This window comes from Limulus polyphemus, unplaced genomic scaffold (assembly GCF_000517525.1).
Source record: "Limulus polyphemus unplaced genomic scaffold, Limulus_polyphemus-2.1.2 Scaffold245, whole genome shotgun sequence".
Taxonomy (NCBI): domain Eukaryota; kingdom Metazoa; phylum Arthropoda; class Merostomata; order Xiphosura; family Limulidae; genus Limulus; species Limulus polyphemus.
In genome coordinates this window covers 790,264-803,646 of record NW_013665855.1, presented here as the reverse complement: position 1 = coordinate 803,646, position 13,383 = coordinate 790,264, and the positions used below count along the sequence as shown (strand labels likewise).

At 33.3% G+C, this 13,383-nt stretch overlaps 1 protein-coding gene across 1 annotated transcript in view; it reads right to left on the bottom strand.

Annotated features, from left to right (window-relative positions):
• The window catches only part of LOC111085124 (amiloride-sensitive sodium channel subunit alpha-like), a gene marked incomplete at its 3' end in the record, with an annotated part of 29,347 nt that overhangs the window by 3,427 nt on the left and 12,537 nt on the right, over positions 1-13,383 (bottom strand). Inside the window, exons 4-8 of the mRNA XM_022382386.1 lie at positions 12,665-12,840; positions 12,244-12,299; positions 5,229-5,389; positions 4,543-4,635; positions 1,654-1,768 (exon numbers count right to left, since the gene is read on the bottom strand). Coding sequence (XP_022238094.1) covers positions 1,654-1,768; positions 4,543-4,635; positions 5,229-5,389; positions 12,244-12,299; positions 12,665-12,840 — 601 coding nt within the window. The remainder of the gene's footprint in view (positions 1-1,653; positions 1,769-4,542; positions 4,636-5,228; positions 5,390-12,243; positions 12,300-12,664; positions 12,841-13,383) is intronic.

Sequence of the window (13,383 nt, the reverse complement as noted above, 5' to 3'; positions counted from 1 at the left end):
AGTATTGTTTCAAAAGTAAATAAACCCAAAATTAAGAGTAACAAATATTTCTATTTCTTCCTTTCCAAGTTCATATGTCATACTGTGTTGAAGCCTACAGACTGCATAATTATTCTCGTGATTCATGGCATGCGGACGTTTTACTGACGCTACGACGGTACAAATTTCAACGTTGAGCATCCTTTATGTGACGTTATTTTAGTGTCTACTGACTGACAGACAACACACTACTTGTTTTTATTTATGCTAGCAATATATTAGTTACGGATGGTGAATAAAATCATCCGGAAAAACTGAATATTCAATATATCACACAAACACATGTTCTCTTTAGATATATATCGTCTTAGTTAAGTTAACGACATCAGCATTTTTTTTAGGATACACTTAAACAGTTACTGGTTAACAAACTAAACCACGTGTATATATATATATACAACTCTTCGAGAATAATATGAGAAAATCTTTCTGATATCTCATAATTCAGAGTACTTACAGATTTTCAGAACGTTAATAAAAAAACTGCTTGGTTTAACACTTGTTTTGTGAATTAATGTTTTCTTTCATTCACTGATCCTGAACTATTTTGACCACTTCCTCTTTGTAAATCAACTATGTTTTGTAACAAATTCTAAATAAATAGATACTTAAAGGTGAAAAACAATATATTAGACCATGTTGGCATAGCGTCGAAAAAGTTTAAACAAAGATTCGATAGTGTTTAGATCAATTATAGAAGGAGCGAGCTCTAAAACTGCGGAAGCATAAATTTAATATTTTAACACTTTTTGCTTTTGTGGCTTTAAACTTTTCTCAGTTAGAATTTTCAAATTAATTAATAAAAATATTTCATTTCTGGCATTACGTTTTTACATTAGGCACAGAATAAACCTGAGGTCCGTACTTGAATAACGAGGATACCTATTTTGATTTATCTGTTCTCAAGTGTAGTTAGGGTTTTAATATTTGACTACTGTGGAAAGATCAATGTTCAAATGTGAGCTGTAAAGAATGAAAAAAGCATTGTAAGCTCTAATATATTGTTGCGTCATCGAGTCACATAACTACTGTGACGCAACGTTTCTAGAACTATCATGTACTTTGGGGAATGTTCTAGTTCTTACTAGATATAGGGTAGGCTGGTATATAAAAGAGGGGAATGTAATGTCTGGGTAGATAGTGAGTAACTGATCTGCAGTCAGAAGTATTATTGAGCACGTTCGTCGTTACAGCGTTGTTTAGCGCGATTGTTGAAGTTGAGTGTATCGGTAAAGTTGTATTCGGAAAGAATAAACCAGTTTTTATTAAGAAAGAACTTATGTCGCTTAAGTTTCGTCGGAACGAAGTTACGGAAAATCAATTAACAAACGGAGATGTAACAATATATTGTGGAGATCAAGGGTTGGGATTAATATTCTAATATTTGATGTGAAAATGTTATTTTTTATTTCATAGAGTGAATTTATCAATTTTTTGTGATCGTCTTGTTACACCTGTCTCATTTTAAACTGATTTGAACCCTTTCAGATATTAAAATGTATTTGAAAAAGTATTTCTAAATATTATTTCATATATATCTGTTTTTATATTAAAACTAAATTTCTGATGTCAATATCTTGTTTCACAAAATTTTGCACATGACATTAACTTCACCTTGTGTGTGATTTGAGATATCGCAAGCTTCTGAAACGCCGTATAGTGGTAAAGTTGGATCTCCACAGTTACAAAGAGCCACAGTGACGTTCTGGATACATTGACGAATACAGCCCTGTCAAAAGTGGAGAAATTGAAATATTTTGAATGTTCAGATCAAATAATTTTCTTTAAGACTTTATTCAAAGTTATCAGTCACCTCTACAGTTAACATAATATATACAGACAGTCTTGGAAGTCAAAATTGTGATTATCTATGATACAAACACAGCTGAAAGTAAAATGTGCTCATTTTTCATTATATTATATTTTGAATACTTCTTCATAAAAGTTGAAAGATTCACCACTAATAGAAGAGTATTAAAAGCTAGATCTTTAATTTTGTAATTTGCTAGAGAGAGCTGCGGATGACACTAAGATCAAAAGGTTTAAAGAGATAGGCCTGACATACCTGGAGGTTTCCCGAAGATATGACGTCAAATTTACTAGTGTATTCTAAATTATATTATAAAAAGTCTATAAGTTAAGTAAGTAACCTTGTACAGTGAATCAGTCAGCGTCTTTATGTATTTGGATCTGTCTAGTTATAGACAAATTAGCGTGATCTTTCTTAGGCCTACAATGTTACAACGGTGTACAAGTAAAGGAAGCTTGTCAAAACGTCAAGGAAGAAATAAACTCATTTATCGTTTACACGAATTTGACTTTCAATTATTATCACCAGATAATTCAAAAGAATCCATTAAGAAAGAAGAACGTTACAACAGCAGAGTCGTTTTCATTTAGTTTCACATATAACTTGTAATTACATAAACGGTAGTTCAAAAAGTATTTCATCATTTCATAATTAACAAACGGATACACGCGGTTAAAAATGGTTTCGTTATTTTTTATAGACGCGCGCACACACATATACACAAAACTATTTTATACTTAACACGTACATAGACACACAATTTAAATATTTCGTCATCGTTAATAGTTATATATATCATCTGAAAAAGTATTTTGCCATCTTTTTTATTATACACACATTAACAACAACTTAAGACTGTTACTTCAACTTTTACAGACACAAATCAGTTCAAAAACACTTGAGAAATTACATCAGGGCTATGTAAGTTGGAACAAACTGGGTGAAGTGGCTTCACTTGCACAAATGCAAATTGCATTAGAGATTGGAAATGGAATGTTTATTATATCATATCAAAGTAGATTATTTTAACACATGCATAACAATTTCAATTTTCAATCATGCACTGTATTTGCGAATTGTTATCGTCTTTGTTGAATTGACGTTTCGCTTTATTAAGAAACAACCACACCAAGCCTACACGATTTTCATGATGTGGTCTTTATACGGATCAAGTGTTTATAGATAATATTATGTCTGCTTAAAAAAATACAAGAATCATACTCAGTACAAAACCAATGTTTGACACTGATCGTATAGAATAAGCTTACTTTTGATCAGAAGTTGTTAATAATGAGATATAAAAATAAATAGTTATGAGACTGTTGTCGAGAGTAGAACATTTCGTAACGTTTAATAATGGCTGGAGACAGCTTGAATGGGTAATGAAGAATAACTTTAATATAAGTACCTGATGATGACAAAACCTTTTCGAAACGTTGTACATTTGCAGTTATGTTAAACTTATATTAAAGTTATTCTTCATTACCCATTCAAGCCGTCTCCAGCCATTATTAGTCTCAAAGTGGGTTCCTCGTCATCGAATTTCATAACGTTTGTTTAATACTGTTACGACAGCGGGGGTCACGTGACCCTAGTAACACGTCATATTCTCGAAGGTTCGTGAAGTCTCGAGAGGCTACTAGATATGCGGTGGTCTTGTATATACAAACCGGTAAGAACTGACGGCAAGAAGGTAATGTGTAATTGACAGTTAAGTCGAGCACGTGAGACGTTCGTTGTGAATTATAGCGTCTGTGGAAATTAAGTGTATTGCAAAGTTGTATTCAGAAAGAATAAACCAGTTTTATTTAAGAAAGGACTTGCGTCGCTAAAGTTTCTTCGGAAGGAAATTATACGGAAAATTAACTAACGACCAGAGACGTAACAATATTTATCTTTTTATATCTATTTTCGTTTGCTATTTTCTTGAAGCAATTTAGAAAAAGCTTTTTGTCCATATAAGTTTTCATAGAAAGATGTTTAAGGGATGATATCACCTTGAAGATTCTCTAACTTTTATTAAAGGAAACAAACTGCCGCTAAAAATAGCCTAAGAATAATACAAGTTCATCTTCTTAGGCTTGGATACATTTACACGTTTGCCTAGAAGTTCGAACCCAACTCATGTGAAAATCGTCATGTTATTAACAGAGCTTCAGAACACCGAGTTAAATTATATTTTCCAAAAAACAACATTTCATCAATTTCTGTACTAGAATTCATTCATTAAGATATCCAAGTAGAATATTCAAACAGCAACGAAGAAAGTTGTCATCGTTGTTTAAGTGATAGACTATGTATTTTAAGCACAAATAATAGAACTAACAATTACTTATTAGAAACAAGTTTATAAACGTCAAAACAGGGGCACATACCTCCAATACAAGTGTGGGGGCAGTACTCCCTTCTGCGCCTTTATGCAACTTGAATTCGGAGTTTAGCTCCAAATAATGCAAATATTATTCGGCCTTTGTTTCACTATAACTCATAGAGTTATAACTTATATACCAAAATATGTATTTGCTTATATTAGACGAACCATAAAAGTAAATTAAATACTATACACATTAATTGGGCTCTATATTGAAAAACTTGATAAATTAAACTACATAACGTTTTTAGCTTTTCAACCATAAATATAAAATTCAAATACAATCCGAACCAAGCCTTTTTTTTTTAAAGTAATGACCCACTTCTTGGTCGTTGGTCAACCCATTATTATCAGCATTGATATCATATTCCTTGCAGTTGTCCTGGTATGGTGCAGGAAGTCGGTGAATTGTATTCTATATTAAAAAAAAAAAATGGGGGGATAAAAATATCATTAATTTGTAATACAAATTTTAGTTTTGAAGCGATTTTTTTAAAGATTTTTATGAAAAAAAGTACAAATGAATATTTAAAGGATTTTCTTACCGTTTAATAAACACATATTCAATACTTATGTCTCCCGGAAGGACAATGATAAGTCTAATGACTTAGAATGTGAAAATACGGGGGTTCAATTTTCCATGGTGTACACAGCATATACCTCATTGTGGCTTTACGGTAAGACAAACGAACAATCAAATCTGCGGACTTACAGCACCAGAAACTGGGTTTCGATACCCTTGGTGTGCAGAGCAGAGATAGCCCTTCGTATAGCTTTGTGATTAACTACAAACAATACTTCATTTTCATTAACTAAGTCTCAGAAGATAATACGAAGTTATTCTAATTATTTTGTTACACACAAAGCACTTTTATTATTTTTCATCGTTCTGTAACATAAACTTTTCAAGCTGATAGCTAGCTAGTATGACAAAAAGAAAAACAACTATAATAATAATTTTATACTGTGTTTGTCATAATATACGAGAAATGAGCAGATCTTAGCTACCTTCTTCAATGCCACTGATGTTTCAAACCCTGGACTGATATCCATCCCATGATATTCTGCCATTGGCTGTTCTCTTGGATCATGAATAACCACACGAGCCCCAACAGAGGGCGTGGAATACAAATAGTCATCAGTTTCCAAATTCAGCTCCAAAGTTAGTCCTTAAATACCAAAGAACAAGTTTATTTCATCTTATCTGAGTATAATTATTCAAAAAGAAAAGAAAAGAAAAATAACAGAGACATTTATTTTTTCATATTAAAATAAAATAAGTTAATTGTACCATGATACGACTTTCTAGTTTTGAGATGACTATAGACGAAAGGCTTGTTTGTTATAGATTTCGCGTAAAGCTACACGAGGGCTATCTGCGTTAGCCGTCCCTAATTTAGCAGTCTAAGACTAGAGGGAAGGCAGACAGCTAGTCATCACCACCTTGGGCTACTCTTTTACTAACGAATAGTGGGATTGACCGTCATATTATAACGCCCCCATGGGTGAAAGGGCGAGCATGTTTGTTGTGAAAAATATTCGAACCCGCGACCCACAGATTGCGAGTCGAGCGCCCTAACCACCTGGCCATGCCGAGCCGTAGACGAAAGGTCTCATATTTTACGAAAGGGAAGCCTTTGAGAGTGAAGCTATGTTTTTATATAATACTTATGGTGTTCTTGAGTCCATTCTGATTCAACACATGACAGTCTAAGTTATTTTATATGCGTGAATAATATTATGGCATTGCGTCTAATTTATTATTCAATATTATACTCCGCAACAACTTTTTAGATATTTCAGATTTACTTTCTTTTCACCAAAGATAAAATTGTAAATATAATCTGTAACGTAGAGGCCTAAAGCAAATAAAAGTACAGTTTAAGGACATAATTCGTATTTAAGATTCCATATCTAAATGCGTGTTACTAGACATGTTTATCATTTTACATCTCTACTAATAGTATGTTGATCAGTGGTTCCCAAACTTTTTTCACTCCTGGGATCGGCAAATTCTTGGTAAAAAGCTCTCAAACTGTTGCAAGTATAGACTATAGACTTTAATAATATTTATTCACCTACTTGCAATTATCATTATTTTTTTTCTTTCCTTTTAATTCTATGTTTCTGCAGACCAGTAAACACATTTCCGCGGACTTGTGTTGGGAACCCTTGATGAAGATTGCACTTATTAATTGAATACAGGAAATTTGCTCTCGCAGAAGTAAAAGTAAGAGAAAAACTATAGAAAAAAAACTGTTGAAACGGGTAGTTTCGCTGTAAATATGATCTTTACAAAAACATCCAGTGTTCTAATGTTTAATTATTCTCTTTAGTACAGCTTATTTTGCTTAACACAAAAGATATACAGAGGTAAAACGCCATACACATATTGTAAGATTTGTTCCAATCATTTAATGTATTTCTTTGTAGATTTTTTTTATTATTGTTTTAATCTCACTTCTATAGGAACTTCACCAGATTTTCTAGCTTTGAGTATGGAAACTGTTACACCTTCAATTCTGCTCTGGATAACTATAACTACACATTTTCCCCAATTGTGTCTCGTAGCGTTGGCTCTTTCAGCGGTATGTATGTATACACAAAAATTAAATTTTTGGTTGTTTAATAACAAAATATTATCCCATAAATAGATTATAGATAACATAATCAACGTAATTAAAAGATGTATTCTAAAAATGAACCATTGCATTTTATTGAAACTTTTAACGCTAGTTTCTGTTACGAGATGTTGTTTACTCATCACAGTGAAATTATATTTACAAAGATTTCAAAATTATGTAGAATTTATGCTAATAATTCATTATTGTGAATTATTCAACTGATAAACTGCTTAAAATACTAAATATAAATAAAGCCAAATCTATTATTCAAATTACCACTCGTCACCGTATTATACCGGAATTTCACTCCTCAAAATACCATACGTATACACTACACTACAGTATGAAACCTAGTCTTATTCTTTCGATTTGTTATTGGTTTCATGCTTATATTTAGCAAATCTTTCAATAGTTGGACGTACAGCAATACTTATATGAAATTAACTCGGGCAACAGTTGGAAATGTAACAATGCTTGCTTTTTTTTTTTTTAATTTCGTGCAAAGCTACACGAGGCTTATTTCCGCTAGCCTTCCCTAATTTAGCAGTGTAAGACTAGAGGGAAGGCAGCTAGTCATCACCACCCACCGCCAACTCTTGGGCTACTCTTTTACCAACGAATAGTGGGATTGACCGTCACATCATATCGCCCCCACGGCTGAAAGGGCGAGCATGATTGATGGGACGGGGATTCGAACCCGCGACCCTCAGATTGCGAGTCGAGCGCCTTATCCACCTGGCCATGCCGGGCCTGTAACAATATGAAATCTGGTAGGACGCGCTATAGATCATACATATTTTAACGAATCAGATTTTTGTGAGCAATTTGTTGACTGCGATGTTTTATTGAATGTAATTTTGTTACTTCCACATCAGATTAGTTCAACTTTTTTAGAAGACAGTTTACTGATCTTGAGGGGATAATGACTCGCTGTAAAAGTGTTGTCTATGTTTTTATTCCATTTTTTACTTGCTGATCGTGCGCATCTTATTTTAACTCCAGTTTACTTTTAAGTTTATTTTATCTTTCATCTTTCCATGTACATAAATTTTATTTCTTTATATTCTTTACAACGGAATATAGCGATCACCTTCTTGCATTATATATATATATATTTAGACTCAACACAATGTCTTGTCTCTTTCATTTCATTTGTAACAAATCGCTATGCCTGTCCTTGTGCACACACATATTTTTTTGGCGGCGAAAGAGTGACTGTGTGCTACGTTTATCCTCGGATTACCACAATTCGTAAGTCCAATCAGATATATGGTGTTTGAATTAATAGCATTTACCGCTGATCAGAAAATCAAATAAAAACGACATTTTAAAATTTTGCTTACGGAATCTTACAATTGTTTACGTAAAAATACCGATTAGCAAACTTATCTTTTCTAACTAGATTCCACCTGATCCCTGTTTCGAGGCAGCCACTACAAATGTTTATAATATTATTCCAAATAGCTCCGTCTAGTTTTTGCTTTTTAAATTAAAAATATTTGAACGTTCTGTTGTTTTTCGTTTAGTGCAAAGCGATACAATGAGTTACGTGCGCACTATCCATCACGGGGAATCACGGGGATTTCAGCGTTGTAAGTCCGGAAATTTGGCATTCTGCAAAGTGAACTGACAATCTTATAGAGTAGGCAAATTAAATTTAGTTGACTAAATTAGAAAAGAGCAATTTTTAGATATTATTTCAAGAAGTCTTGGTCAATATTCAAATGTAGTGACATCCGATGGCAGCATTATAGCTATATATTTCAAAGATCGGTCCCGATAGAAAATATGATATAATCTAAATAGTTTATTTTTTTTAATTCATAAATAAATATTTAACACCCGTAGATAAAGAAATGACCTGAAGAATAAGCCTAAACTAGTGGACATCCAACCAAGTTGTTGTTGTCACCAGATGCATTAAGGTTGAGAAAAAGATTAGGAAAAATTATTTTTGAGTAACTCGAGTTTATTTTAATAAAAGTTAACAACTTTTAGCAATTTCTGAAATTAAATGTGTTTGAAAACATTTGCCAAACGGCGCTATAGTTGCCGCCTTTATTTTTATTGGTTAGAAACTAATTAGCGGTTATGATTAGAAGTGCAAATACCAATATGCTAATTTAATATAGCGTACTGTAAATAATTACTTACGGATCATGGAAACGCATATAAGTTAGTTACTGTTCACTTGTAAATATTGGGACGGTTCTAGAATTGCGATCAAGTAAGATACAAGAAAACGTTTCTGATTGGGCTTTGTAAAAATCCTTGCAAAACGTAATTAGTGGCTGGAGGAGCACGTGACCTCATTTTCAGAAGAGACATATGCATTCAGCGAGATTGTTAAATGATGTAGAGCCAAAGAAATGAACTATTAGCGTTCTTCATAGAAGAGACAAAAGTTGTACAGCCGAATGTTTAGGACAGCAATATTTGAAATCTTACTTCAAGACAATTAGTATTATGACCCTTATCCACAAAGTGAAGGTTATGATTACAAAAGAGTGCCAAAGAACTAAAGAAATGAGGTTTGGTATATCTTCTGTTTCCATTAACAAGGATTTAAATATGACAAAGACTCACAGTCCAAAAGTTCGTACGCTTCCTCGAAAACAATAGCCGTTTCTATCAGAAAGTTGGACGAAAAAACTTGAGTCAAACAGTACCTCTTGACCACTTACCTGCCAAGTACCTTGATACAATTCCAATGGATTATTGTGTCTTTGGTGTACTTAAGCATGTGCTTGGATGTAGCAGACCTAAAACGTTGGCAAGTTTATGAAAAACTGCACAAGTGGAGTGGGAAAACGTTGAATAGGCCTGATCTCATGTAACTTCGTTACATGGTCATTATCAAGAAGCAATGGAAACAAAAAGAGCGCGATTTCTGGGAAAAATACGGTTTTAAGCATTAGTAAGTCGAAATTATAGTTTAAAAAAAAAGGGGGGGATGGCCACGTGTAATAACGTAAGAAATAAGTTTAAATACCAAGTGCCCCAAATCGGATTATTTCATTGAAGTTGGTGATTTTATTGACTGTTGTTTAACAGAACATGACCAACTATAAACATAAATGACAGATTTAATCGAAATATGTAATGGTGTTCGTACTATGCAGAAGTCATAGGACTTTTTGTTATATTGAAGTTAAAGATGGAGCCAAACGATGGCGCAACTTCTAAACGCAACAGCCCGAGAGCCGCTTATTATATTATACTAAACATGGCTTTTTTTTTTCTAGCCACTAATTTAGTTCAGACTTTCTCTAATGTGCTACAAATTTGTAATGATTAATTGAGATGTAGTTATTTTAATAACAGTCCAAAGCGTTCTCAAGTTACTAGACATAGAAATTCAAGCTTTGAGGTTAAATTGTGCATAGAGAACTTATGACATATTCAAAGACCTTAAAAGTTTAACGAATCGTTTGTTTGTTTCTCTGTTGTTGTTAAGCACAAACGTACATAATGGGTTATCTGTGCTGTGCCATCATGGGTATCGAAACCAGGTTTTTAGCGTTATAATCCTTCAAACCTGGCGTGAGCTACTGGTGGGCTTAACCAGTTGAGGTCAGAGAATTGGTGAATGTATTATATGTGTGTTTGTATACAATTTTTCTTTCATTAATTGAATTTATTATGCTGATATAAGCATTAGTTTTGTAAAACAAATTGTTACTATTCTCTCTAAGTTTTGTTCAGAGCTACATGTATTCATGCTGAATGAAAATATTTTTGAAAACTCGTTTCAGAATGGCTACAGATGGCACAGTGTTTGTCTCCTAATGCAAACTCCCAAAAATATGGAAAAGAAACCTTCTATTGGATATTTTTTGGTTCTGGTCAGCTATGAACGCGTGTTTGATAAGATATAAATGTGGAGTTCACAATGGTGCATCTTATGGGTTAACGTCAGAACTTAAGGATGCTGCATCTTAGGGGTTAACGTCAGAACTTAAGGATGCTGTATCTTAGGGGTTAACGTCAGGACTTAATGATGCTGCATCTTAGGGGTTAACGTCAGAACTTAATGATGTTAACGTCAGAAATTAATGATGCTGCATCATAGGGGTTAACGTCAGAACTTAATGATGCTGCATCTTAGGGGTTAACGTCAGAACTTAAGGATGCTGCATCTTAGGGGTTAAAGTCAGAACTTAAGGATGCTGCATCTTAGGGGTTAACGTCAGGACTTAATGATGCTGCATCTTAGGGGTTAACGTCAGAACTTAATGATGTTGCATCTTAGGGGTTAACGTCAGAAATTAATGATGCTGCATGATAGGGGTTAACATCAGGACTTAATGATGCTGCATCTTAGGGGTTAACGTCAATTATGAATGAGGTAAATAAATCTTCCATTTGTAAGTTAAGCTGATTACAGATTAAAGAGTTGGTTTAAATTTCTGATTCTGTGCTTGGCTTTAAAGTAATTTAAGAATGGGGAAATTATAAGTAATATTTATATTTTACTCCAAAAATGGTAATGCATTAACTATTCATATAGAGAAAGTCCAAAAAAGCATCTGAGAGCTCAGCGGTAAGTCTGATGGCTTATATCACTAAAAATCGGGTTTCTATTCTAGCGATAGACAAAATACTAATAGTCCATTATATAGCTTCTAGCTTAATAACAAGCAAACAAACACTCTGCACATATTAAAAATTAATGTGCGCGCGCATACACACAGTGAGCTAAACGCAAGTTCAAAATTTGTGTAAAATCTCGTATTCTACACTTAATGCCTTTAACACTTACAATGGACTACACTAAACCCCTATAAGACTCATAATGGCATATACTCAACGCCTTTAATACTTACAATGGGCTACATTTAACCCCTATAAGACTCATAATGGCATATACTCAACGCCTTTAATATTTACAATGGGCTACACTTAACCCCTATAAGACTCATAATGCGATATACTCAACGCCTTTAATACTTACAATGGGTTACACTTAACCTCTATAAAACTCATAATGCGATATACTCAACGCATTTAACACTTACAATTGACTACACTTAACCTCTATAAGACTCGATGCTTTTAACACTCACAATGAGCTACATTTAATACCTTTAACACTTAAAATAGGCTACACGTACGTCCTTCAATAAACACACAATGGGCTACACTTAATGTCTTTAAAATCCACAATGAGCTACACTTAACACCTTTATCACTCACATTGACCTATAACCTTTAAAACCCATAACGGTTTATATTAGAACCCAATGAGTCCACTCAACAATAATGATGAGCTACATTTATAACATTTAACACCCACAATGGGCTACACTTAACACTAATGTTGAGCTACATTTAGAACATTTAACACTCACAATGAGCTACATTTAATACCTTTAACACTTAAAATAGGCTACACGTACGTCTTTCAATAAACACACAACGGGCTACACTTAATGTCTTTAAAATCCATGATGAGCTACAAAATAATGATAAGCTACATTTATAACATTTAACACTCACAATGGGCTACACTTAACACTAATATTGAGCTACATTTAGAACATTTAATACTCACAATGGGCTACACTTAACACTAATGATGAGCTACATTTATAACATTTGACACTCACAATGGGCTACACTTAACACTAATATTGAGCTACACTTAGAACATTTAACACTCACAATGGGCTACACTTAACACTAATGTTGAGCTACATCTAGAACATTTAACACTCACAATGGGCTACACTTAACACTAATGTTGAGCTACATTTAGAACATTTAACACTCACAATGGGCTACACTTAACACTAATGTTGAGCTACATTTAACACTCACATTGGGCTACATTTAACACCTTCAAAAGTGCATCCTATAATAAAGTTTTCAGCGGAGTGTCCGAGTTCTTTCCTCGCCAGGTCCGGCAGTTTTGCATACTCATTTATGAATTCTTGTAGATTGATACGTTCTTCAGACAAAATGTCGTGACAGGAGGCGTACTTCCTTCGAACATCCTAAAAATGTTAACAACGAATTCGTATTACTTCACATAATTCTATATTTGTAATTGTGTAAAAACGTAAAAAATAGTGCGTTTTCTCTCAGAAAATATTACATTACTCATAAAAAAAAGGATGCTTCTAGTTTTTGGAATGAAATCTAGTCACGTTTTTCATTTTATTATTTTGTTTATTTTTTCAGATACAGTTTCATTTACTCGTGTGTGGATACAGTTTACCTGTTCACTTTTAATTTTACACAGTACAACGCGAAAAGTCCACTACTTAAAATATCAGCCAATTTGAATGTTACTGCTTTCTTCATCAATAAGTTATTCGTTTCATTTTTGTCTTTTTTTTATACCACCTAAAACAAATTGCTACACCTGACTTTTCATAATTTTCATGAATTTCAAGTTATTGCAAATATTAAGAACTTGTGTATGTGCCTTGAAATAGTACAATAATAATACTTTCTTGAAACTGTTTATCTAAAATTTTATCTCAACTAAAGTTTGTTTGTTTGTTATGCACAAAGCTACACAAGGGCTATCTGTG